The following is a 27238-nucleotide window of genomic DNA, read 5'->3' as shown; positions in this document are numbered from 1 at the left end:
GAATATGTGGGACTAATTCAAAACACCTGGACACATGTCTATACATTTATTTTTATAAAACATTGCACTGTGTAAAAATAATGTGAACCTCTTTTAGTTCTTTTGCATAAATCATCTTGGGGTGAACTGCAGAACCACCAAAAGTGAACATCACCCATCTCAAAAATAATCATATGAATCTCATGTGTGCACATTGTTTAACCAGGTGTGAACATTCTGGGGTGGATATGTTCTACAATAAATATGCATTCATCATGCATATTTATTGCATATTTATTGCAAACAAGCAACAGTAAACAAAAGGCATAAAGTTCTCTCAGTTAGACATCAGGCACAGAAAAAAGACGCTCCCACCAGGGCCACCTTTCTCATTAGTCATCTCCTGGTTCAGCGGGTTCTGATGGCGCACCCCTGTGGTCAGAGATAGGAAGTATAATTATAGAATATGTAGCAGTCTAGTGTCAGGCCATAAAAGACAGTGGTGCTCTGACATGTTAGAAAGTGATGATAAGTGCTACAGAATACAGCACAAGCCTTCAATCAAATGCATACATACATTAATTATGCGCAACATCATTACAATTTATTGCATATGTGCCTTAGCAGCAGTCCAGTTTGTGTTCATACTGACTTGTCCTCAGAACAATGGAAGAAGGCAGCTTGGTCCAGTGGATTACATTTTCTTCAAAATCAAATGGATGCCAGGGTGTGAGTGCATAATTCACTAGAAACACATGGCATCATGATGCATCCAGTGGAGAGAGTGTGATGGTGTGTTCTACTGAACCTTGAGTTCCTTCCATGAGTCTGTTACTTGGATTCCTAGGCCAGTGGTTCCCAAACTTTTTCTCCTGGGCCCCCCCAGTGGTTTCCAAACATTTTCTGGGGCCCCCTGATGGATTTCAAATAGCTCTCTGGTTGAACGATGTGTGTGGGGGGGAGGGGGGGCGGGGGGGTAATCAACTTTTTTGGGGGTAAAATTGAATGCATGTAGCTGGACATAGACAACAACACCAGTAGCCTACAGGCTACTTGTTAAGCTTAAGGTGCTGTATTGATATTAGCTAGCTAGTCATCTTTTAGCTAACTTTACCTGTATCTAACAGCTTTACTCAACAGTCGGTTAGTTTGGGGGAAAAACTGTGTAAAGTTCTTTGCGTTTGCTGGTTTGCTGCCGTGATTCTAACACACCTGCGTAGCTCTGCCCAGCAGCAGCAGGTCTCCTTCACTGCTGCACAGGTGTAAACCCAGCGCGAGCGTCGAAGCACTCATGTTGCGTTTAAAGGCGGTGTTCTGATAGATCAGCATACGTTGTCAGATAGTCATACGCTTAGCTCAGACATGTATACGCTGTTATTACCATATGATTTTATTTAATCATCAACATAGAATCATGACGTAGATCTTCATACACTTTGTTATTAACAGCTGTATGGCATCCTGACTAGCGGTTAAGTAGGTTAATGAGTTTTACACGGGCGTGTGTTGTAGTTGACTGCAGCTGCAGCTAGACCCTGCTTTAAATACACTTTGAAACCATGACAACGCATGTATATCTATCTAGTTATCATATTATAAACAATTTAATGACTTATTTTCGTCATAACTTGTTGCGTATGCTGAACTGACAACTCCGCTAACGGTCAGACTTCTTAATGCTCATGCATTAAGAAGTCTGACTCACTGCGTACTCACTGCGTGTATGCTATCCTGACAGCGTATGGCTATCTGATAGAACAGCGGCTTAGAAAAACAGGTTATGACATATTAACAATGGATTAAACAGTTTTAACTGCTGATAAAAGTGACAGAGGACACAGATATGGGAAGTGTGGAAGCCTCTACTGTATCAAATTGACATAGGAATAACAGAGAGTTGGCCATTCTAAGGTAAAAACCCAGCGCATACACCGTTAATGGTTTTTTTGTTGTTGTTTTTTTCAATTGGTGCGGTTCACTTTCAAACTGCACTGTGTCAAATGAGTTAATTTGACTTCCCGCGACCCCCTTGCAATGGCACGGCGCCCCCCCTAGGGGGCACGCCCCACAGTTTGGGAACTTCTGTCCTAGGCAGTACTACACACTGTGTAGATCCCTTTATAGAAACCTTATAGAAAACTTTCCACCAAGTAAATACGCTTCAAGAATGGTTTGAGAAGGCAAAGGTTTTTCACTTGACCTCCAAAGTCTGTGGATCAATGGAAACTTTAGGGTTTGCAAAACCTAAAGGGTCTACTGCTAACATCTTTGTGCCCGATACAACAGAGGTGTAGTAAAGTCAAAACTCAACACTCAAAAAGCAGAAAGCGGAATAAAGCTCAGGACATTCTGGTTAAATACAACTAAAACAAACATGTGAGTCTAGAGCTAGTGTAAGAAATGGCTCATGGTCTTTTGCCAAAGAAAAATGAGAAATTCTATAACCACTATCTGATCCCACTCCATTTTTGTTTCCATTTTGTGAAGAAAGACGTTGTGCTCTGTTTTCTTCAGAAGTTTTCATGCTGTTTCCTTCAGTGGTCTCTGATACAGTGCAACTACAAGTGAAGGCCTGAAACAGGTGTCAAAGTGACACAGTGTTTCTGCACTGTGTCAAATTAACTCATTTGACACAGTGCAGTTTGAAAGTGAACCGCACCAACTGAAAAAGTAACAAGTGTCGAAATGTTGGTCCCCAATCGAACCGAGTCTACTCGTCCACCAGATGGAAACACCCTTAGTCACTTGTCTGCTAAGTCCTTACCAGGCATGTCAGTAGATGGGCTGCCAAGTTTTGGTAAGTTTGCAGCTGTGCCATAGCCTGCCATATAGATCACACTGAGGCGTACTTCATTTACCAAAGTTGTTAACTTCTGAAAGTAGTTAGTACACTACATATTATTACTGGGTATCCAACTAGACGGGATGAAGGTTTGCCACAGTTAACAGACATTTATTCTACACTATTGTTTTGTATATTTCGCATTACAATATATTAAGGAAAAGACACATAAATAGTATTATTTCTATCCACTTATTAGTTCGACACAACTTTGTTTCTGTTTTTCCACATTAAATTCTTTTGAACTCAGATTGAAGTTTTGTGATTGTAACAAATATGAATATGCAGACTGCCTATTGAGATTGGCCCCCTGTACACTAGGTGGCAGAGTTATTCCACTGAAAACCCATGACATTGCGGTGAACACTGCTATTGAATACAGTGTTCACTGCACTGTATGAATGAGGCTGGTGAATGAGCTCTCCAGCCAGGGGTTCCCTGTGTTTTGCCAGTCATATAAATGTTTAAGAGATGTTCAACAAAGTCTGTTTGCCGTCATAGTATAACTGGGGCCACATTTGTTTTCTTAAGTTCCATCAGAGTATTGAACGTATTGGACGTCTGTACATGTTAACTACCCCACCCACTTACCCTGAATAAGGTGGTGGAGGAGCATCATGCTGTCCACTGTGGATCAAAGCTTCATTGTAGCTGGGTAACGGTGGAGGTGGGACCACCACTCCAGACAGGGACACCGCCTCCGGGACTGGGGCCCCATCTGCTCCCATTCTGACTGGAGCACTAGAGCAGAGCAAGGACATAAAATAAAAATGAGAGGCCCCATGGGCCAAAACTTACAAACTCTCTTACACATACTATCAAACTCTCTTACATTCACTATCAAACTCTCTTACACTCACAGTCAAACTCTCTTACACGTACTATCAAACTCTTACACGTACTGTCAAACTCTCTTACATTCGCTATCAAACTCTCTTACATTCACAGTCAAACTCTCTCACATTCGCTATCAAATTATAAAAAAATTGTCTTGAAATATAATATAATGCTTCTTTACATACTCAGATATTAAAATATTTTTAGAGTGACCCAAATTTAAACATGAAGAAAAGTGATGTATAACTTACAAGTAGGAGGCAAGGTGTAGCATGCACCTCCGCTTCATAAAAAGGACTGCTCCTCTTCTAAGTAAAAGGTCACATGAACCTCAATACCTCTCTTATTTGGACAAAAATATGTCTAGAGGTATTTTAAATCATTCCCCCCAAAAAATAAAATAAAGGAGCAACGTGAGGTACAGAAATGTGGTTTGTTGCCCGAGGGCAACGCCATGCCATAGACTCTATGGCATATTGTGTGGGCAAAAAATCCTGTAAAGCACATATGTGCAACCTCAGTTAAAATTGGTCTTATAGGTGTCCCTGTGTCATCCTGAAGTGAGAGAAGTACCTGGTAAGGTACTATTTATGTAATCTGAAAGATTTTTTTGCATGTCAAATGTCAGCAATTTTGATTGAGGTAGCACATATGTGGTTTACAGAACTTTTTGCCCACATAATATGTTTTAGTTTATTTTCAGATACATGATTTCCTTTAGCAAATCAATTAACACAAAGTTTTACATTTTTCAAGCCGCAGGAGAGAAACATGGATCAAACATAAACCGGAGGTCCGCTTTTATTTTGAAAAGCCTGCCTAGGGTCCAATTGAGTACATTTATTTAATGGAGAAGAATAATTCACACTAGTGTTTTCATCAAATCACTACAGACACAAATCACTACAGACTGTACACATCCTTTTATAGAAAACTTGTTTCGAGCAGCCAGTGGCCTCTTTCAGCAGGGTAATGCCTCCTCTATGGGTGAATTTTTCTGCCATAATTTGAGAGCACATATTTTCTGTCGGAAAGCAGGACTTGGTGTCTTTCTTCTCAAAACTTGTAAATGCTTGTACTCAAAACTTCTGCTCTCTTTCAAAGATTCACTGTGCTTTCTCAAATCTTTCTCTTCACGCTCAGAACTTGTCTGATCACATTTCTGCTTGCAAACCTCTGCTTGCTTGAGAATCATTTTCTGCTCACGCTTGGAACTAAAGAGCACCATCACCTGGTAACCTCTCGGGAAGTAGAATGAACGAGTTATACTGGGTGCGTTTGTTTCCTTCTAGTGGGCTTACCTGTGTGGCTACCATTTAATTCGAGGGGCACATCTAGAAGTTTCAGGACTGTGTCCCTCCAGGAATACTGTTTGAGACCACTGCTTTAGTGTTAACTGTGTTTAAAATTTACCTTTTATTTTGATGATTTGTTCTGAATTGTTAGTAAAATTTCGCACTTTGACGTAAACGTACCGGCCAGACCTCGTCTTGGGTTTCTTCTTGTTTTTGTAGCAGTAGACTCCAAGGACCGTGGCGATAACAGCAGTCACTACGATGGCCAGGATTCCCGCCACCAACCCAGAAACATCCAAGTTGGAGGTATTTGGATTTGCTAGAATAAAATGTTTGTTACAAATAATAAAAACAAAATGTGTCTGCACTCTATTGAGCTGATCTGCTTTCATAATTTATATTTTACTGTGAATTCTCACTTCTTATAACAGTTCTGTTTGCTGGCAACAAAAACTCCCTGAAATTCGTAATATGCAGACAGTTGACTGATGCTTTTGTAGATGAGGTTAAAATGTATTGCTTTTTACCAATAATTCAATAAAAATTATTTAAAGAATAGTTACACAGTTTTCCAAAATGCTAGCTAAACAATGGATTTGGTCTTTCATTTAAGCTTTTTTTTTAACAGACAAGCAAAACTGAAATGATTTCCTGGGAATATTCAATTCATTATTTTACTACACGTATTGTTTTAGTCCTGGTTTCTGACTTTGATTTTAATAGCGTTTGTCTTGGTTTTTAGAAACCTGTTTTGTGTTTTTGTTTTGTGTTTTAGTCTTTTCTCAAGATTTAATTTGGTTACCTAGAAATTTATTTAGCTTTAATAACACTATTTTCTGCTTTATTTTGCATTTGCAATTGCTGGGTTTCAGATGATGTAGCACCGACGTCAGCCAATGGACATGAAGTTACACAGTTACTGGAATAAACATACTACAAAATATAAATATGTTAAAACGGAAGTAATCTATATAATGTCTTTCATTTGGTGATGGAACTACTGACAAAGGAAACTTTCCAGTCATATTCTAATTTATGGAATCAGCCTGTTGTTGGGTTCTGTGTTTCTGTGCATTTGTTTCTTGATGTTTTTCTGTGTCCTGTTCCCCTGTGAGTCTCTGTGATGTCCTGTCTTCTCTGTTGATTGTTCCCAGGTGTTTCTCTTTCCCTGATTACCCTCTTTGTGTATTTAAGCCCACCTGTTGTCTTTGTCTGTTGTTGGGTCCTCGTTGTTTGCACCTTGTCGTCGTCTATCTGTTACTTTGGAATTTATTCATTAAACATCTTCATTATGACAACCTGGGCTTGCCTGCGTCTCCCTCACCGCTCACCACTACCGATCATGACAGTAGGACCCGACCACAACCGACAGGCACGTGCAGAGGGGAGGGCTGGGGGTGCTTGAGCACCTGCCCTTTTTACTTCTTGCCCCAAAGTGCCCTTTTGGTCAATTTTTTTTTTTTTTGGTATTATTATTTTCAAAGCCCTCTTCTGACACATAATAACATGTACTAAAATTATTTTTTTGTTTTGTTTTGGTTTTTTGTACAACATAATAAGCCCTCCGGCCACCTTGTTACCTTTGACCTTTTGCCCGTGACGCATGACGCAGTTGTCTCTCGCGCAGTGAGATAAGGCAGCTAACTGGAGCTCAACAAAGCGAACGTTCCAGATTACAGAACAGTTTTTGGTGAATTATATATATATATATATATATATATATATATATATATATATATATATATATATATATATATATATATATATATATATATATATATATATATAAAAAGGTTTTTGGTGAATAAAGTGGAGTAGACTTGCAACTTGTCAGATGACGGAAAACGTTGTAGTATCATTTCTGCTTCAGCATGGAGTCGCGGTTTAAGCAGAGAGGTAATGAAATACAACAGATACTGACAGGCCTCTGTCTGCCTTTCTCTGAAGAACTACTGAGGGGAGGAGACAGCCAGGTGAGGAAAAACTGTTCTTATCTATCGATTCAGTATTTTTTATCATACAGACATTAGACTGTTGTTGTTGTGCTATTAGCTAGCTGCTAGCTACGACTTTGCTAGCAAAGCTAGATAACTAAAAGCTTCTTCCCTGTGTACGAGGCACATCGCCCGTCCAAAACTTATCATCTCGATAATGAATATATGTCCGATCTTCTAATTTCCTTTGCTGCATAATGTACATTGCATTTATTCTGGCGTTAGGTAAATGTATCTTGAAGGAGAATAGCACTTAAATAAAAGTCCAACAAGGATATTCATTTAGAATTAAAAATAACTCACCCTGAATTATCATGATAGATATAATGTACGTCATTAATGAAGGGGAACAAAACTCAGACTTAAAGACAGTCTTTAAGTTTAGGGTCTGGTTCGCAGAGTATGTAGTTAATTTTTTTCCCCAATTATTCAATGGGAAAAAATAAACTAACCTCAGATAAGTAAAATAAAATTGTAATCAAAACTTTTGGAATTGCAATTATTTCTTTTTTAAAAACAAATTGTTTTGTTTAAAAAACTTTTTTTTAATTAAATAACTAATTTTTGTCTTGTGAGCTTTAAAAGTTATTTGCCAAACATAAACTTTTTATTTGCACACATCAGAAATCTTTTGATGCTATTTTGGGTCCTGCCCCCGACGTCATGTGAGAATCACAAGCAAAACTTTGAGTCAAACAAAAACTTAGAATGTCAAGAAAAGATTAATGACATGCACAAATAAGTTTGTTTTGCAAAAAAAAAAAATCACTTCATGAGACAAATGTGTGATTTAAGTGTTTTAAAACGTTTTAAGCAAAACTCAGTAGGCTTTTCCCATAGTGACATGCATTAACAATTCAATTTTTGCTTTTGTTTTTTAATTTTTTTTCTGCAGTTCCACCTTAAAGTTTGATGCAGCTCTGCTTTCCTGAATGGACCATCTTCATCTCCACTGCAGCAAACAGGCAGCTCTTTTTTATAGATTACAGTACACTAAAAGGTTGCATTGTGCCCTTGTTTATATTTTTAATAATGTAATTCTGTAAAGACAAAATATGTCTGGTCCAGCTCTGATTTACATATCTTGCTAAATTGTGGGTTTGAATATTGCAATACTTTCCTATAACAAAATAGACCTGCAGAAAGAATTACTAATAAAATATCTTACATATGCATAGTTGTATGCTCTGTATAGAGATTTACTTTGATTGTATATTTCACAATTTTGTGATTTATCATTGTTTATTAAACTCTGAAAGCTGATAGGCTTTGTTAATATTCTGTCCTAGAATGCGGTAAGATGTGCCCCTTTTTTTTTTTTTTTTGAGCACATGCCCTTTTAGTGGTCTCTGCACGGCCCTGACAACTGAGGTGAGGACGTCAGCGCTATGGCCCGTGAGGTGTGGATCCAGCAGCAGCTGGAGTTGGCGCAAAGGGATTTCTATAAGGATGTAGAGATCCTGCCTTCTCTGCTGCTGCTGGAGGAATTGGGTCTAGCCTCCGACCTGGACTTACCCAGGAGACGGAGGCCGCGGGGGAGGTTTTTGGAGCAGCTCCTCCCAGCCCAACGCGTTTGGAGGGGATCGCAGCTGGACCACGCCGCTACTGCCATCCTGAGCCGCTGGAAATCCCGGCCCCTGCGTCATGCCGTCACCGCTGCCTTGAGCCGCCGGAGATCCGCCACCTGTCCCCACACCGAGGCAGAGCTCACCGCAGCAGCTGCCTGTCCCCGCGCCAAGGCGGCGGGCACCTCTACTGCTGCTACCATCCCAGCAAGGAGGCAGCGTCTTTCCCTGCTGCCGCAGGTCCTAGTGCCCACTGCTGGTGGGCAGCCCCCAGAGTCTGCTGCTTCCCTGCCTCCCTGTGCTCCTCCCAAGCCCGCTCTGGAGTTTCCCCGAGTTCCCTGTGGCTCCACCCTCTGAGTTCGCCGATTTGGCTCCGCCCTCTGAGTTTGCCAATTTGGCTCCGCCCCCTGAGTTCGCTAGTGCTCCTCTGCTCCTCCAGAGTCTCCGCCTTCTGTCGGCGCTCCAGAGTCTCCACCTGGGGCCAAAAGGTCTCGGCGCCGCCCACCAGACCTCCAACGAGGTGTCCTTCTTCTGCGCCGTGGCCGGCCCCTGGACTGTCCACAGCAGGACCTGCCTTGGCTGTGCTGTTTTCTTTGTTTTGGACTGAGTTATCCTGTTTTGTCTCCGAGGACTCTTGTTTTTCGCCCACCGTGGTTTTTTCTGGACTCTAGCCCCCCGTCCAGCACCCCTCCGCCCACCCTTGTTGTTTTTGGATTTTTGGTTGTTCTGGGCGTCTGGTAGCTGCCCTTAAGGGGGGGTACTGTTCTTTTCTGTGTACTTGTTTCTTGTTTTTTTTTTTCTGTATCCTGTTCCCCTGTGAGTCTGATTCTGATTCCACAGCTGTGCCTCATCTGGTTGGCAAAACCTTTTGTCCTGCTGACTTAAACACAGCAGATGAGATATGATGCGTCTTTAATATAGCAAATAATAAAGATGCAAAACCTTTTTTGGGTCTAGTTTGTGAGTAGAGTGACCATCGATATTCCTGGATTCTATCAAATGTGGCTTAAAGCTGAGATGCTGATGTTTGGATATGTAAAACATATATTCTCTCTGCTAATAAATCTATAGTTTGGTTTCTGTCAGTTCTAGAAACAAGAGAGAACATAGCGAATTTCTCTTTATAATGGCCCATTAATTAAATTTTACTTAACAGGAGCCACGATTTAAAATTTAACAAACTTTGGCTTCTATGCTTTATGAAATATTTCACCCTATTTGATAATTCCTCTTAATATTGCCACGTTCTATGCACAAATGATGCAATTTGTCCTGGGAAAAACGGGTGATTGTATTATTTTTTTCTCAGTCTGTCAACTTAACGTTATACACATACTCATTTCCATGGCAACCAATAAACAACAACCTCGGGAGCGCAGACCAAAGATTACGTTCAAGTGCGTCAGGATTTAACACTAAAAACTTTTCCCACACTAAAAAGGACTTACAAACACCAAACAGAACATTCTGTCTGTTTTAGATATATGTTTTTGAATTTCCATTTTGCGATCATTAGGAAGTGATCGCCTGAACATTAGTGGTGATTGATTAGCCTTCTTAAACACCTGCACTTCTGATTATCTGTCAGAAAATGTATGTGGGCCGCCTTATTTTTGTGTTAATTGAACCGAAATAAAATATAAAGAATATAAATAAGAGTCTTTACCACCTGTGTAAACTTTGCCGGTGAATGTTATAACACATAATATAAGTTTTATAATATGTGTTATATTGTTTCATTTCTAATATAGGCTCTTGTGTCAGATAATCTAAGTCAATGTTAGAGAATAATTAATTTTTTTGGAGTCTCAGTTAGCCTTCATAGCGGGGCTGAACCCGTATTAGACCAAGCACTGTAGCTAATATTAGCTGGTATCTCGCCGGTGGACATAAATACAGTAAAGTAATATTCTGATCACAATATATACACAATAATATGTCCATCTTACTTGTGAAATGTTGTCTGTGGAGCCCTCACATCAATAATCCATATATCCGAACAACAATATCCCTCAGTGCTGAGGCATCTTCTGCTGTTTTGATTGAGCAAAGTAGGAGGGTATACCGCTCCAAGATGGCCACCATATTTCCTGCGCCGGAGCAGCCAATGCGGGGTCTACTCTGAAATTATGTCTATGACTATACTGGCCAGCAGGGGCGATTCTAGGATCTGTCCTTCAGGGGTGCTTAGCCCCCAGCAGGGCTAAGACCCATGAGAAGATACTCGTTGGTGCAGTTTTCTAAATCTAATTGCTTATTTACATACATTCATACATAAAGCCAATGCTGTACACAATTTCATTCATAAATGTAAAAATAATTCTAAATTAAGTACTACATTGCCACTTAAAATTGCCCATTGCAAAAAATCACTAAGTATTATATTTTGCATTACAAATTGCCTTCTGAATAAAGGTGCTGATGATACAAGTCTGCTCCCATGTAGCTGGTTAAAAAAATCTAGAAAGGTCTTTACTGTTTTCTTTGGAGGCTGGTTTCTAGACCAAATTTAGAGGGGCACGTGTAGTCAGTGTTTTTTATGAGACACTTAAAAAAGAATTAAATAAAAACAGAGCAATATTTCATCATTTAATATTGTGAATCAAAGAGCCACTTGTGTCTCCAGAGATTCAGGTTTCAGATCTTGATCTACCAGATGGAAAGTGTGGTCCTATCTCCATACAGCAGCTAAAAGTGCAGCACTATGATTTTTAATTAATTAAATTCATTTTTATAAAAAATAATTTTAATGTATTTTTAATAATACATTAAAAATAAAGTTGTGAAGGTTTAAAAAATATCTACCACTGAATATTTAAAAAAGACATTTATTTAGAATCATTTTTTCAGAACCCCTCCTGGCCCCTGTCTAGAAACGCCGCTAGGCTGCAGGTCTGGGTCTGGTGCATTTTTGCTTGGCACAATTTTTCTTCATTGATAGGAAGTCAGATTATCCAAACTGGTAAACCATATTAATAACATATTAGTGAAATAATACATTAAATCACCACTGAACAATTATTCATAAAATATATCAACATTTCTGAATAAAACACACAGAAGGTCCTAACAAACGTTTTTAATGTTTTTAATATAGGAAATATTTATGTATTTACAGTTAATCTATTAGTATAAGTTCTTTAAGTGGCAACCTATTTTGACTAATGCTATTATTTATTAAATATAATCCAAACTCAACATCCTAAGCACATAATCAAACCATAATAGTCCACTAAAATCACAATAAGAAACTTAATCAATCATAACAAAATGTTCTGTACCACATCAGCCTCAGGAGAGATGCTGATGTCTGGTTCTAACAGTTCTGCAGTTCCTCTCCTGATCCATTCTGTCTATCATACAGCAGCACACTGCACCACAACAGACACACCTTTTTGTAGATTGATGTGCAGTATCAATCCTAACTGAAATTGGTCAGCTTATAATCTGCATATTTTCATTCACGCCTCTATTTTTGAAAGCTTTTTTACTTCTAAGGACATGGAACCGGGTAGATGACATTTTAAAAAGATGGGGGTGGATAGCAAGTTCACTGCGGCTGCGTAGTGCCCGTCTCTAGACAACTGTGACGTTCAGCGTCGGTCCATAGCTTTCAGGGTAGGGTTGTGGTCAAGACCACCTAACCCGAGACCGTCTTTTTGTCTCGAGACCGAGACAAAACCAAGACTGAGGGAAGTCGAGACCGAGTCAAGACCAAGACCAGCGGCCCGCGCTACATGACACGATAAAATGTGAAATATGATCAAAATTGCTTCTCAAATTGATCTGAATTTGAGAAGCAAATTGCATCTAAATTAGAACTGCATCTAATTTTGCAGTTGGTGCTGTACTGTCTCAGACACAACAGGGACAAGAAAGAGTTGTATCTTTTGCAAGTCATGTACTTTCAAAAACAGAGAGAAAGTGGTCTACATATGACAAAGAACTGTATGCCATTGTCTGGTCAATTAGACACTATAAACATTATCTGAGTTGCAATCCTTTTACAATCATCACTGATCATAGTCCTTTACTCAGCTTAAGGAAGATGGACGTCACGCATGACCCGACCGGACGCAGGGGTTGTTGGGCATTGGAGTTGGACCCGTATCAATGGACAATCACTCACAGAGATGGCAAGAAACACACATATGCTGATGCCATGTCACAGATGCCATTGGAGCAGGACTCAACTGAGGTGATAGTTTCAGCACTGCCTGATGGTCACTCTTCTCCTTGTGATACAGAAATATCTGTTTCACTGGCCGAGTTGCCATGTTAAGGCCCTGAACATTCAGAGATGACCAGCGTTGTACCACAAGTGTGTTGAGTGGACAATGATAGGACACAGGTGAGTATGGGGTTTGCCACATTACAACAGACATTGTCCAATCAAAACATGGACATTGTATGTGCACAACTCTCTGCTCCTGTTTTCTTTGAAGTGTATACCTGGGTGAAAAACAAGAAACGTCCCTACCTCAGACAGGTACAAGGTAGAGTTCAGAGAAAACTTTGGTGGCAGTTTCCTAAGTTATTACTATGTAATGACTTGCTTTGTTGCAAAGGTCAGAGTGCACCGGGGAAACGCGAGGTCTATCAAGTGTTAATTCCACCTGCACTTGTTACAAAAACAATGCATTTTTTGCATGGTAATCCTTGTTCTGGTCAACAAGGATTACCTTGCTGAGCGTACATTTAAGAAAGCATTGACAGTGTGTTATTGGCCAGGAAAGAGATCTGATATTGAAAACTTCTGTAATCTGTGTAAGACATGTGAAGCTTTCCGAAAAGCTGTATTTTGGTACAGAGCCCCTTTGCAATCTATTCAAACTGACAGATCATTTCAGTTGGTCTGTACAGACATTACTGAACTTCCGGTTACCTCTCTTGGCAATAGATATGTGCTTGTGGTACAGGACTATTTTACCAAGTATGTAAACGCCTATGTTATGTCTGACCAAAAGACTGCCACAGTAGCACAGTTACTGTGTGAACGGTATATATCTGAACATGGTGTTCCTGAGGAACTATTGTCAAAACAGGGACGACAATATGAGTCTGAAATTATTCACACAATTTGTCAGAGACTACAAATGACAAAGAAAAGAACCTCTCCATATCACCCAAGAGGGAATGGTATGGTTGAACGGTTTAATCGGACTCTGAAAGAGCAGTTGACCCGACTCATTCAGGACTATGGAGGCGAGTGGGACCACTACCTCCCTGCTGTAGTACTTTCTTTCAACGCTACTCCTCACTCGAGCACAGGGTACTCACCATATTTCCTTGCTCATGGACAAGAACCTAAGACGCTAATGTCCATATTTTATTGCCAAAGGTTTCTGATTGCCCACAAAACTATGGTTCAGAACTGGCTACACGGATGGACGCTGCTTTTGAGACTGTTGTTCTCCATCATAAAGAACAAAGACAAAACCGAGAGTACTATTACGACAAAGACACACGATTTAGGCCTTATGCTTGTGGTAATCTGGTATGGATAGATGACCCCACCACACAATGACGAAAGCTTTCCCCAAATTGGACTAGACCATATAAGGTTATATCTGTGGATGAAAAGGGGCTTCTTTACAAGCTGGTGGATGTTAAATATCCTCAGGCTGCAACCAGAGTCATTCACTATTATCGTTTAAAACCTTACCGTAGCTCCACAGACACATTACCCATAGATGTCTCCCAGTCTGTATTTCCTCCAAACAGGGACACACTGCTGAGGTATACCGCTTTGTCTGGTTCATTGTCCTGGCTTTTTGGCCAAACAGCTGCAGCCCAGATATCAGGAACCTCTAGGTCGTTGCCATCTTCACCAAGGATCCCAACAGGACTCATTTCCCATCAGCCTGCACAACCACCCCCCAGCTTGCTACTTTCTGGGGGTGCAGTTATTACCAGGTGTGGGCGTACTGTGCGGAAAGCCACAACGACTGCTGTTATGAGAAAAATGATCTACAGTTGTTCATATTAGAGGTTGTAAAACTGGTTTATTTAAACCCAAACATGTTGACTGTTGTTCTTTATGGGGGTCTTATTGTGAGTTTGTGTCCTTGGTTTTGCAACCCCCAGGTGATATGAGTTACTGATGTGACAGTCTGGACAGATTGTGCTATTTTTTTTTTTTTTTTATGTAACAACTTCATTTTGAAATGAGGACATTTCATTTAAAGAGGGGGAAGTATGTAATATGATTTATTTTTTCTTTTCAATTAATATGGTTTCATGTCAGATTGGTTATTTGCTGGGGATATCCCATGGATGAATGGTCGCGCTGTGCCTTTGGGAGGAGATGTTTCTTTCTTCTGTGGGAGTTTCTTTGGCTTTTTATTGAGGGGCTGAGACGCTAGGCTGTTCGGTTACACGGTTGAATAAAAGCCTGCACAGCTACGCTATTCCCTCTCAGTGTCTGCTCTTTCTCTACCCATGACCTCCTATTTTATGGTGACACCAATTTAGATCACTACTCAGTGTTACACTTTTATTGTGAAGGGGAGACGGTGAGGTGTGAAGACACCAACGGTTGTCATTCATTCGATTTTTGGTTTTTGGTTGGAAGACTTTGAGAATAAATCAAGACTCAAATTACTTTTTCATCTTTTTCTGCTGACTTCCACATTGGTGACCCCAAACATTTGCAAACATCTGAACATGTTTATTAAGGAGAACTCACCAGATGCTGCCGCCGCTTCTCCGCCAGCTGTGGTTTCGGACCCAGTTTCTTGCCAGGCGGCCGTTGCTCCAGCCACAGAATCTGTTTTTGCTGCCGTTGTAAAGCTTCCAGAATTCTGGCAAAACAATCCACAACCATGGTTCCAACATGTGGAAGCCCAGTTCCATCCCCGTGGGATAACCACAGATGAGACCAAGTACTTCCATGTAGTTGTTGCGTTTCTACCCACCGTCTGATGGGTCTGCTGAGGAACCCACCGACCACTAACAAATACGGCGCGCTCAAGGAGAATCTGCTTCGACTCTACTGACTGTCAGACGCAGAGTGGGCCAATCGCTTGCTCTCTCTGAAAGGCTTGGGGGATCGCAAATCCTCCGAGCTGATGGAGAACATGCTAGCATTACTTCGCTCAGGAGATGTTTCCTTCCTTTATACCCATCTGTTTCTGCGCCAGCTTCCTCCACCTGTTCTCGGGACGGCGTTCCCTGGTGGACTCGGGTGTACAGCGGAGCATCATGCCAGTTTCAGCAGCGGACGTTTTGTGCAAAAGTAACGGACCGCCGCTGGACGCGGCTAATGGGACCCCGATTCGCACTTTTGGATCTGTGACTGTGTGTTTCAACGGACGTCAGTTTCAGTGGGACTTTGTAATTGCTTCTGTGTCTTTACCTATTTTGGGTGCAGATTTTTTGAGTGCTTTTAGTGTATGTTGCTAATAGCTGCTTAATAGATGCTGTGTCGTTTGATACATACCCCTGTAAACTTGGCAGTCCTCTCGCCAACATGCTTGGCACAGCTAATGAGTATCAGCGTCTAATAGCAGAGTTCCCATCTTTAACGGTTCACACATTTTCTGCTACCGTGGCAAAGCATGGAGTGGAACATTGTATAACTACAATTGGTCCACCGGTTTTTACGCGACCGCCGCCTAGACACCGCTAAGTTAGCGATAGCGAAGGAGGAGCGTCTTGGCATTGTACGGCGCTCCAAAAGTCCATGGGCATCTCCGTTGCACATGGTTCCCAAAGCAGACGGGGGTTGGCAACCCTGTGGGGATTTTCGGCACTTTAACAACGAAATCAGTAATGACAGGTACCCAATTCCTCACATTCAGGACTTTTCTGCCCGCCTGGCTGGAGCAACCGTGTTCTCTAAGGTGGACTTGGTGCGAGGCTACCATCAGTTTCCAGTCCATCCCTTAGATGTACCCAAAACAACAGTTATCACGCTTTTTGTTCTTCTTGAGTTTTTACGGATGCCCTTCGGTCTTAAAGACGCAGTGTAGACTTTCCAGTGGCTTATGGATACAGTCCTCCAGGATATGCCGTTTTTGTTGACATATTGGTGGCTAGTCTCTCTGAGGACGAACACATGGTACACCTTTGTCAGCTGTTTGTTAGGCTCAGTGAACATGGTCTGATTGTGAACCCAGCTAAATGCCAGTTTGGACTGCCTGCTGTTGAGTTCCTGGGAGACAAAGTGTCTTCTCAAGGGGTGGTTCCCATACATGCAAAGTTGAAGCAGTTTCTGCTTTTCCCCACTCTCCCTCAGTGAAGCCCCTGCAAGAGTTTTTGGGGATGGTTAACTTTTATAACCGTTTCATCCCAGGGGCAGCTCACGTCATGCACCCCTTGTATGAAGCACTTAGAGGCGAAAAAATGGGGCACCAGCAGATAGAGTGGACCCCCGAGAGGGTGCAGGCATTCGATGATCCTAAAAAGGCCTTGGCTAATGCTGCGCAACCCATCTTTGCAATGTCTTGACTGGCAAACCTCGACCTTTGGTCCCTACTAGTTGGCGTCGGCAGGTTTTTGATGCAGTTCATTCCCTTTCACACCCAGGCATTAAAGCTTCTATTAAACTGGTGGGGGCAAAGTTTGTGTAGCTGTGACTCCATAAAGATGTACGGACATGGGCGGCTTCCTGTTTGGCTTGCCAGCGTGCCAAGGTGCAGCGGCACATTAAGGCACCACTGGAACACTTTCCTGTTCCGCAACGGAAGTTTGAACATGTGCATGTTCAAACTTCCACCTTCCAGAGGTTTTACCTATCAAAAGACAGGTCAGACAGAAGTACTCAGTGGCCAGAGGCAGTTCCGCTGTCATCAACCACTTCGGTTGATGTGGCTCGAGCATTTATCTCCTCCTGGGTGTCCCGGTTTGGTGTGCCATTGGTCCAACAGAGGTCCCCAGTTCACTTCAGAGTTGTGGACTGCAGTAGCAGAGAGCCTTGGGGTTAAACTCCACAGTACTGCTGCCTGCCATCCGCAGGCCAATGGTCTTTGTGAGAGGTTCCACCGCACAATGAAGGCTGCATTGCGAGCCTCGTTGGTGGATAATAGTTGGACCTGCTGTTTTCTTCAGCTGAGTTGGTCCTGGGTCAGCCCTTGAGGGTACCAGGGGAATTTCTTCCGGGTCCAGCAGGTTTGGTTGATTCCCAGGGGAGTAGAACGGTTCTAAATGGGGAATCTAGATCTTTTTCCCCGTTGGCAGCACATCACTGCCTTCCACAGGTGTTAGTGCCAAAGGACCTAATGTCTGCCGAGTATGTATTTATGCGCCATGACTCGGTGGTGTGCTCACCACTTCAGCCTCCTTACGATGGTCCATTCCGAGTTTTGGAGAGGGGACTGAAGGATTTTTTGGTGGAGTTGAGGGGTAATCAGGAGAGTATTTCGGTGGACTGTTTGAAGCCTGCTCATGTGTTACTAGGGGACCCAGTTGAGTTGGCTCATCCACCTTGCCGTGGTCGTCCCCCAGTTTCTTTACCCACTCTTCTGGGTCCTTCGCTTACAGCTGGTTTGTCCCCCTCAGGGGGACAGTTCAGTAGCAATCGATCTGGAGAGTCTCTTTCAATTTCAACCCCTTTTCCTGTGAAAAGAAGCTGTGGTGGTGAACTAATTAAGCTCCCTAGCCGTTACCGTTAGGCATAGGCGTAGGAAGCGGGGGGGGCGGGGGGGACATGTCCCCCCCAATATTGGAGAGAGCCACATTCGTCCCCCCCAATAATTTCACCGCAGTTGCGAAGAATTTTAAAATCTTCCACTCGCGTGCTTTTATTTTGAAGGCGCACAACAGCGCATTCAGCAGAGCGCTTCCTGCCCCTCCCCCCTCTGAACGGCTCAGAGTAAAGGCAGCTGCAGACAGAGTCAGAAACTCCGTTTGAAGGAGGTAAACTGTCTGTCAGGAATGTTGCCATGAATATCGCTCGGTTATAACATCTTGTTGTCAGTTTACTTTCATATATAGAACTAAATCTTTTTGGTTAAGCCGTTTTAATTCTGGGATAGTCACATGTCCAAAATTTTACTGCTAACTTTGTTTAACAGTTAGCTAGTCTAGTCACAATGATTTAGACTGAAACAGCAGCAAAATTAGCCTTTTTATTATTTAAAGTGAGCAACACCTGATCATACTCGACCACTTAACATGTATTTACATATTATATTATATTATATTATATTATATATTTAGGAGAACAGCAGTGCTAGAATGATGTTGAAGAAAGGTGAAGAAGCTCTGGTGAGATCTTCATTTAGTTTATTGAAATATGTATTAACTGTTTTTAATTTTTAAACTAAACTATTTTATTATGAGAGGAGCAGGTCAGGGAAAACATAAGAGAGCCAGGTGGAGTTTCAGAGTGTGAAGATATAAAAATTATATTAATTTCAATAAAACCAGAAAGGAGAACAGGAGGAGACTGATGTCAGGTTGATTTCTTTCAACGTTTCAATATTTTTTTCATTATTTCCACACCATAAGGTTAATGGTTAGGAGACAATAAGAAAAGTGCTTGAGGAGAGGTTTAAAAATAAATTAATGAAAATTTTTGCTACACAGTAAATAGAGTTGAGATGTATAATAATGTATACATCTGAAAATTAAGTTGTGTAAATTCTCATTCTGTATGATAAAAACATACTTTTTATATTTAGTTCTCATTCTGACACTGTACATTACTGTAGTGTCTGTTATAAATACATGAATCCATGCAGGAACATCAGGCTCCAGAGAGTCAGAGGGAGGCAGAGACAGAAACACATATGCGTAGATATTTTAGTTAAATGTTTGCGGGTGAAAATAACAGGGGAAAAAACATTTAGGCTTTTTGCCTCAGTGTTTTTCATGGATCTTTGGTAAGTTACTGAATGCAGTGCTGGAAAGTGAGACTGAGTAAACAGTGAGGAGCTAAGGTGTCTGTTAGACATGAAAAGTATCATTTTTATTTATTTTGTAGATCAAACTGTTGCACTGATGTAGAGAGATGTTAAAGAAGAACAAAACTTGTTTTTTAGATTTTATTTTTGTTGGTCAAATTGCTGTATTGAGTTTAAAACTGCTGAGTCTTATTTTATGAGCTGTTTTCTACTTTGGTTTTAGAAAGAGGTAGAACCAATTCAATTACCAGTCAATTTATATCAAATCTGTTAGCCTGTCTGTGCTACCAGAGTATTTAGCTTGCTAGTTGTGAGAGGCAAATGCTAAAGTGAGTGTTCATCCTGGAATGACAGTCATTATACTGCATAACTTTAATCTGATTATTGGATTGTAAATAGTAATGTGTTAGAATACTTGTTACTGAAACAAGGGTCAGATTAGAGTAACGCGTTACTGATGTGTTGATGGCATAAATTGTTTGACATTTCTGCTTAAGATATTTACTGATCTGTCAGGTTTCCGATATGCGTCCCCCCCAATGACAGACTCGTTCCTACGCCCTTGCCGTTAGGTATTTTAATTGTTTTGTCGCTGCTGCTTAGTTTTTCCTTTGTGTGTCTGTTTTCTTTTATATACTTGTGATGTTATTTCACGTGTTATGTGTTTTTGGATTTGTGACAAATATGTTCAGGGGGGCATGTGTGGCGGATACAATGTATATATTTCACGCCTGAATGTATGCTTTAATTGTGAAGGGGAGAAGGTGAGGTGTGAAGACACCAACAGTTGTCATTCATTCGATTTTTGGTTTTGGTTGGAAGACATTGAGAATAAATCAAGACTCATATTACTTTTTCGTATTTTTCTGCTGACTTCCACAATAGCATCCTTGTCATAGACTAAAATTACTTAAAATAGCACTATTCACTACTCACCCGGCAGAAACAAGTCGACAGCCATCTATTGCTGCTTTTGATCCTAAATGAAATTTAGGATCATAATTCCAACTTGAAATTAAATGATTGTATTCTCCAGGCTTTTGAAAGCTTTGTTCTGGCTCATTGTATAATATGAGGTCTGCAGCTATAGGTAGTTGGTTATGTGGATCGCCTCGACACCGGGTAAATCCTCAAGATTATAAGAGAAGTCTTTTTTTACCGAGATAATACGGATCACTATCCTAAATATACGAGTATTTTTTGAAATACCTCGGCTGTTCCAGCCTATTTCAATACTCGGATACTTGTGATCCGAGTATTGATCACAATCAATACTCGTAATAACGAGTATTGATCACATACTCGTTGTGATCAACTTTGCTTTGTTTTGAACCGAAGAAATCCCCTTCTGGATCTCCATCTGATTTTTGCGGTCATCCAGGTCACGTGACTGAAACCCAGCAATACTTTTTACCCAATGTTGCTTTATTATTCCAAGTCTTAGCTTCTAATCTGCACTGAATTTGTCATCAATGTCTTACATATAAAGTTGAAGCTAGAAGTTTACATTAGAGGTGTGCCGATCGATCGGTCACCCATAATCGGGCCGATTTTCGTGAAAAAGTGCATGATCGGTGATCGGCGATCATTGCTCTTGTTGCCGATACCGATCATCTCATTTCGCAGCCTGCCTGTGCAGCTGGTCTCCTCTTTCCTTCACACTGCGCAAACGCGCAGCAACAAATCCTAAGCGATGTGGAACTATAACGCACTGAGTTAATGGGGAAGTTTGCGTGTTGCGGCAGAAAGTTGAAGCAGGTCAAAATGCATCAACACAACGAAGCTAATACGACATAAAAACAGTGCCATACTTGACGGAGATTGGCTACATCGAGGCTCACTGCAGTAAAAAAGACATACGGAGCGATCAGATAGCAGGTAAAGCAGCGCACAGCTACAAACACTCACCCGGATTAGCATGACGGTCAGAAAGCTAAACAAATAACCCGCAAAATTATTTAAGTCTTCGAGCTGCGATGTAAGACGCTGGTTCTGCTCTCGCTGTTGAACCGCTGCTACGCTACAGGTAGTAATATTTGACAGACGGAGCTTCGCTTCTGCTCCACCTGGTAGTGACTCTCACACCGAACCTGCTAAAAGCTGCAGCGTCTAACTTAAAAAAATAAATTTTACATACGTATTAAAACTTTCGCTGTCCTAACATGAGACAGATAATCTCTAAAAAAAATAATCGATCTCCCTGATCTGCATAATTACTCCGCTCAGTCAGAAACAGCCACTCAGAACTAATCAGCTAGCCGCCATGCTAACAGGAAGTTTTCATTCAGTAACTCTGGATTGTTTATTGTAATGGAAACTGTTTTTGCCTTTGAATGTTAAGTTTTATACTTGAATTTTTTTGGCAGTGTTGAGAGGTTTTATTTTGGCTCTTTGCATTATTTAGCCTCTTCAGAGCCTTCATATGTTATCAGTCTGTTAAAGATAGTATTATCAATAGCAGTACAATTTGCACAATGCCTGTTTTGTTTAGTTTTCTTCTTGAAAAAAGTTATTAAAAACAAGTTTTTGTCTAAATTAAGGTGAATTCATGGTTCCTTTTTCCACATAATGTAACTGGTAGTGTTTATGATAAAAATAAAAATAATAATAATTATGTGATCGGTATCGGTGATCGGTATCGGTGATCGGTATCGGTGATCGGTATCGGTGATCAGCCTTCATGGGTGATCGGTATCGGTATCGGGAGGAAAAAACCTGATCGGCACATCTCTAGTTTACATACACCGAACAAAAAGACACTTTTTTATAGGCAGAAGTTAAATTAGACCAAATGTCTCTTATTTTAGGTCAATTGGGAATTGCCTAAATTAATTCTATTTGCTAAAAGCCAGAAAACCTAGCAAGAAGATTTAAGAATCAGAAGTCTGTGTACATAGTAATTGCAATCTCACCAAACAATGAGGAAAAAACTGATTTGATGTCATAACTTGAGAACTTCTGACAGGTTACAGTTAACCTGTCAGAAGTTCTCAAGTTATGACATCAAATCAGTTTTTTGATTATTGTGTCAGTACACAATAATCAATGTATATGAAGTGAACTGGACCTGTTTTATTCTGAATTAAACTGAACTTGTAGATTGTAAACTCTTCCAGAAGTGTGTTGTTGCCTTCAGTACACTAAAAACATATCCATCCCCTTCTCCCTCTAACCCCCCCCACACTTAAATTCACTTTGGGTGAGCTCAACCTAAAGCTATGCATGAAAGAATGAAGAGGAAGATTTTTCTAACCTGGTTTCTTCTCATATTTACTCCAAAACTCTCTCTGAAAAAAGAAGAAAACAACCGGTCAATAAAGTGGCCTCTTATTGTGTTCTCTTTATAACATTTTCCATTCACTTATTTTTCATATTTACTTTCCAAGCTGCCACACTTTCCTTTTTCCAGTGGTCTTTAGTCCCTCTACAGGGTTTTTGGGGGTTTTAGAGGATTGAATCAATGTGAACATGGCTTCCACATTTCAAGGTGTGGTATCACTTTATTTTAAGGGGGGTGAATAAGACTGACATGACACCGTCATAAACACCTGTCATGAACATCAATAAGCCTTCATGAATATTTATGACTGTTGTCATAAAGCGACATTCGGTAAATTATGACACTTTTAATACAAAGTTGACATTATTCAAAATGTCATTGTTATGACAACTTGACATTAACCAAGAAATCATTACTGACATAAATTTGTTATAAAAGTATTACTGATTGCACTTTAAAAATTAGGTAACTTTATGTTATTAAAGGTAAAGTTTAAACAGTAATGATTTCACAATACAATACAATACAATTTTTGACTGTGTGTGCCATGTTTTTTTGGGAAAGAAGGAAAAGAAATTGTAATAAGATTTTGGATCTTTATGTTTTGCATTCGCTTTTTCTTCTTCGATAAAGATCTTTTTGTTAAATTCACGGTTTTGCATGCGCCCTTTACTTTTCCAAGAGTGCTTCGAGAATGACAACAGCTACTTAATCATATAAAAGTCTTTAAATTCATCTTTTACTATCGTCATAGCAGCATATCTTTGCAATATTTACCATCTAGAAGACTTAAATTGTGACTTTATGTTTAGGGTCACAGAGCAGCAAAAAAAAATGGCTACTAAAAGAAATCCCACAGCATGATGCTGTTACCACCATTTGCAGTAACATGCACTGTTGTATTGCACTTTGTATTCAGGCCTCAACAGGTTTTCTTCACCTCATCATTAGCTCCATCCATCTTCTCATCAATTCTGACCTGCTTTCTTGTTGCTGCTGAACAAAGGAAACTCCAGAGCATGATGCCACCATTCACCCTGTTGTGTTTAAAATATTTATGTTTCTATATAAGCCAATAAGTTCTGGAATGGTCTAATCCAGGGGTGGGCAACCCTGGTCCTTGAGGGCCGGTGTCCTGCAACTCTTAGATGTCTCCTTGGTCCAACACACCTGGATCCTATAACTGAATCACCTCCTCAGTGCAGTCAAGTTCTCCAGAGTTCTGCTAATGACCTCATTATTTGACTCAGGTGTGTTGAAGTTGAGACACATCTAAAAGTTTCAGGAGACCGGCCCTCGAGGCCTGGAGTTGCCCACCCCTGGTCTAATCTAAGCAGAACAGGACTGCCATCATGGAGAGATGGGGGTCCACCATCTCTCCATGTTGAGATGATGGAATGAGATTTGTGGCTGTAACATGGTAAAATGCAAAAATGTTTATGGTGTATGAATGCTTTTGTTAAGACAGGTAGTATTTTCAGTACATAACTGATTTGTTTCAGGCATAACATCTGAATGAACTCTCAGCATCCTTACTGTCTTTTCGTCATCTTCAAAAACTTCTCTGGCCTCTTCATAGTTGCACGTTTCCTCTATGCATTCCCTCTTCAGGTCACCCTGCATCACCAGCTCAAAGTCCCAGTAGTTAGCAAGCAAGGAGCGAGACATGAAGGATGTTGCTGACTCTGCATCCAAAAACACTGGATCTCCTGCAGGAATCAAGTCATTTTGCAGATCAGTGAAAGAAACCAGACTGTAACAGGCTGCAGTGTTGTGTTCACGAGTGGAGGTCCAATTCTTGAGAGGTTTTAACTGAACAATGTTGGGGAACTTTCATCGTCAAACAGAGACCTTGGGGTGTTTTAAGAGTAAACTTTTGGCATGTGGCAGAAAAAAGTCCACATAACTTTCTGAAGGATTCTGAATGTAGGATTGAAGGACTCCGATTCCGAATGTGCTTAAGCAGAATCAAGAGTTTATCAACAGGAAAATAGTGGTGGTTTCACTCATTTGGAAATAAAAATACACAGAGAACTTGAGGTTGTTCTGATTTTATAGTCATAAAATTATATATAAAAAGAAATAGGTCAGAGCGTATCAATCCAAATAACAGAGTTCATGCTGGCACATATGATGGAATTGAAATTTCCCGACACAGAAATAGAAGTTTCTGGCAGAGGCTATTTAGACAAACAAATCTGAAATATCCAGATAATCTCTGTAATAAATTAATGCTTTACACACTGTCATCAGTGATCAGAGATGCAATTTTAGCAGAACCAAATAAACTATTATTATTTATTCAAGGAGCTGACAAAAATCTTTCTGGAACTCAAAATCACCCATTTTGGTGTTTTAATGAGATAGGAGGATTTCCCCTTCTCTTCTGGTGCAATTTTGAGCTGAGCAGATTGGCAGAGAAACAGCAGATTTTCATAAACAGGTTCTTCTTTAATGGAAACTCATTTTTATTCATAATTTTTGCCACATAATATTCCAGTGTGGATTAACAGGTACATTCTGATTGATAGAAAATCTATTTGTATTGAAGAATGGTACTCAAAAGAAATATGTGCTGTTGCCGATTTTATTTAAAAATACCGTTCATAATTTAAAGTACACTGCATTTCCTCCACCTACTTCATGAGTTTTATGGGTTAATCAGGTAATCTTTTCATATATAATGATTTTTATTCCTCCAAATTAAAATAACATTTAATTTATTTATAGTTTTAATTATCTTGGTTAATACAGGAAGTAAATTCAAGCTGGTGACCTTCTAGTCGGTGTTAGACGATAAGACAACAGGACAAGAACTGGATGGAAATCAAATGTGGGTCATGAAAGGAGCCTGAAAGGACGAAGGCTGCTAAAGTGTTGCTAGCTGGTGGTAAGTTTGCTTCAAAATGCTAATTATCTTCTTTTAATTAAAAACACTGCAGTACATATATAAATAAACTTACATTGGTTTCAGAAATAGTTATTTTATTAGTTGAATTGTAATTTCTATGATTATTATAACAACCATTCCTCGTGTTATAACTGCATAAAGGCTCTGTTTGTTGCTGCTTAATATAGTTTTTTTCATAAACTTAACTAGGTTTAATTAAGCTCAGTATGCCAAAGAGACTTTGATATTGTGAGGCTGCTGTTCTAACTCGCTCATCATTGTTTTTATCTTCAACATATTTTTGCAGTCTAAGCAAATGAAGATGAAAGAGGAAGCAAGAGATCAGGTATTATAAAACTTAAAAACTTTCCTGACTCAGAAGAGGCTCTGGTTCCACCAGATCACCAACCAGTTCTGAGGATGAACCTCCACATCGTCTCCCTTAAGTCCACACTTAAGCCACACTTTATAGCTAATGCCAGCATCAACTGATTTTATGGTATTGCTGATTATTTTTTCTACTTTTAACATATACAGGCAAAGAAGTCACCTAGAAATGTTTTTCCACCCCTCTGTAAAGTGCAATGGTCCAGTGAATGGGAATGTTCTGTCGTTGATCCTCACTGTTCTTAGGAAGGAGAAATGTCAGTTTGTCTGCAGTAATATTGTGACATTGTATTAAAACAATACTCTGTCCTTGGTGAAATATTTTTCACATTTCTCTAAACTCTACTTATTTTATTGTGGTACTAATTTTCACAAGCATGTTGTCTGTAAACTTTTAATATATTGACAATTTGTACAATTCTTTGATAGTATATTGGCAATGTACTCTTGAAAAATGTGAATATATTGAATGTACAAAGTTTTGTTGTTTTTTTCAATTGAAAGTGTGTTGCAGTTCATCCTTCTGCAACACACTTTAGTTGCATACTAAAGGTATGCAACTAAAAGATCCAAAAAGCATGTGATAGTACACTTAGTACACTTTAAATTGTGTTTTTCTATAATTTAATTACAATTAAAATACACAAAATTACGAAATTAGTTGTTCCAAAATAACATACTTGAAGTTAAATAATCCTTAAACTTGAAGTGTAAAGATTAAGGAAGTCATGATTGCCTTCAAGTATTCTCAAAATTTAATGTATATTTATTTTTCACAAGGGAATGCACAGAGCAGACAGGTTCTATCTGATGTCATCAGCTAATCTTAACTCAGTTTCAACAGTCATCCCACTTTGCATAGTAAGATCATAATCTCACACAGACATGAGAAGTATTATAGTTCTGATTCTTCACTCAAAAAGTTTTCCTTTTATAGTCTATGGTGTTTGTTTGCTGTCAGAGGAAGAATTCTTTACCTGGTGCTTGTTGGTTACGAACATAACATTGGCCTGTCTGCAGCAGGGACAGCAACACGATCCAATGCAATACTGCCATCAAGAAAAACGCCTAGAAGAGAAACAGGAAAACATGGACAAGTCTTTAGGGTGAACTCATAAGATCTGAAATCAGCAGAGTATGGCACAAATGAAAGGAGCACTCACCTGCCCAACAGGACTGCACCTCCAACCAGCAGAGTGACCCATTCTTCAAACCCTTAAATGATAAAAGAATCCATTAAACACTTCAGACTTTCAGCAAAATGGGAGAAGCTATGAAGCCTGACACTGAGCTGGCTCGATACTGCGGGTTGGGATGACCAC

General features: G+C 40.1%; 1 protein-coding gene across 1 annotated transcript; it reads right to left on the bottom strand.

Annotated features, from left to right (window-relative positions):
- Nucleotides 1-31: 31 nt before the first annotated feature.
- Nucleotides 32-27238, bottom strand: LOC106911743 (transmembrane gamma-carboxyglutamic acid protein 2-like). The gene is made up of 7 exons (XM_088008001.1): nt 27080-27238; nt 26894-26984; nt 24176-24348; nt 22613-22646; nt 5134-5272; nt 3413-3562; nt 32-411 (listed from the first exon to the last, which is right to left on the bottom strand). The coding sequence occupies exons 1-7, from the start codon at nt 27119-27121 to the stop codon at nt 372-374; spliced, it is 669 nt and encodes a 222-aa protein (XP_087864127.1). The 5' UTR covers nt 27122-27238; the 3' UTR covers nt 32-371.

The sequence above is a fragment of the Poecilia mexicana genome, unplaced genomic scaffold (assembly GCF_051168715.1).
Source record: "Poecilia mexicana isolate PSO_F unplaced genomic scaffold, ASM5116871v1 scaffold_8, whole genome shotgun sequence".
Taxonomy (NCBI): domain Eukaryota; kingdom Metazoa; phylum Chordata; class Actinopteri; order Cyprinodontiformes; family Poeciliidae; genus Poecilia; species Poecilia mexicana.
Note: the sequence above shows the minus strand (reverse complement) of the source record. Positions and strands in the feature narration are given on the sequence as shown.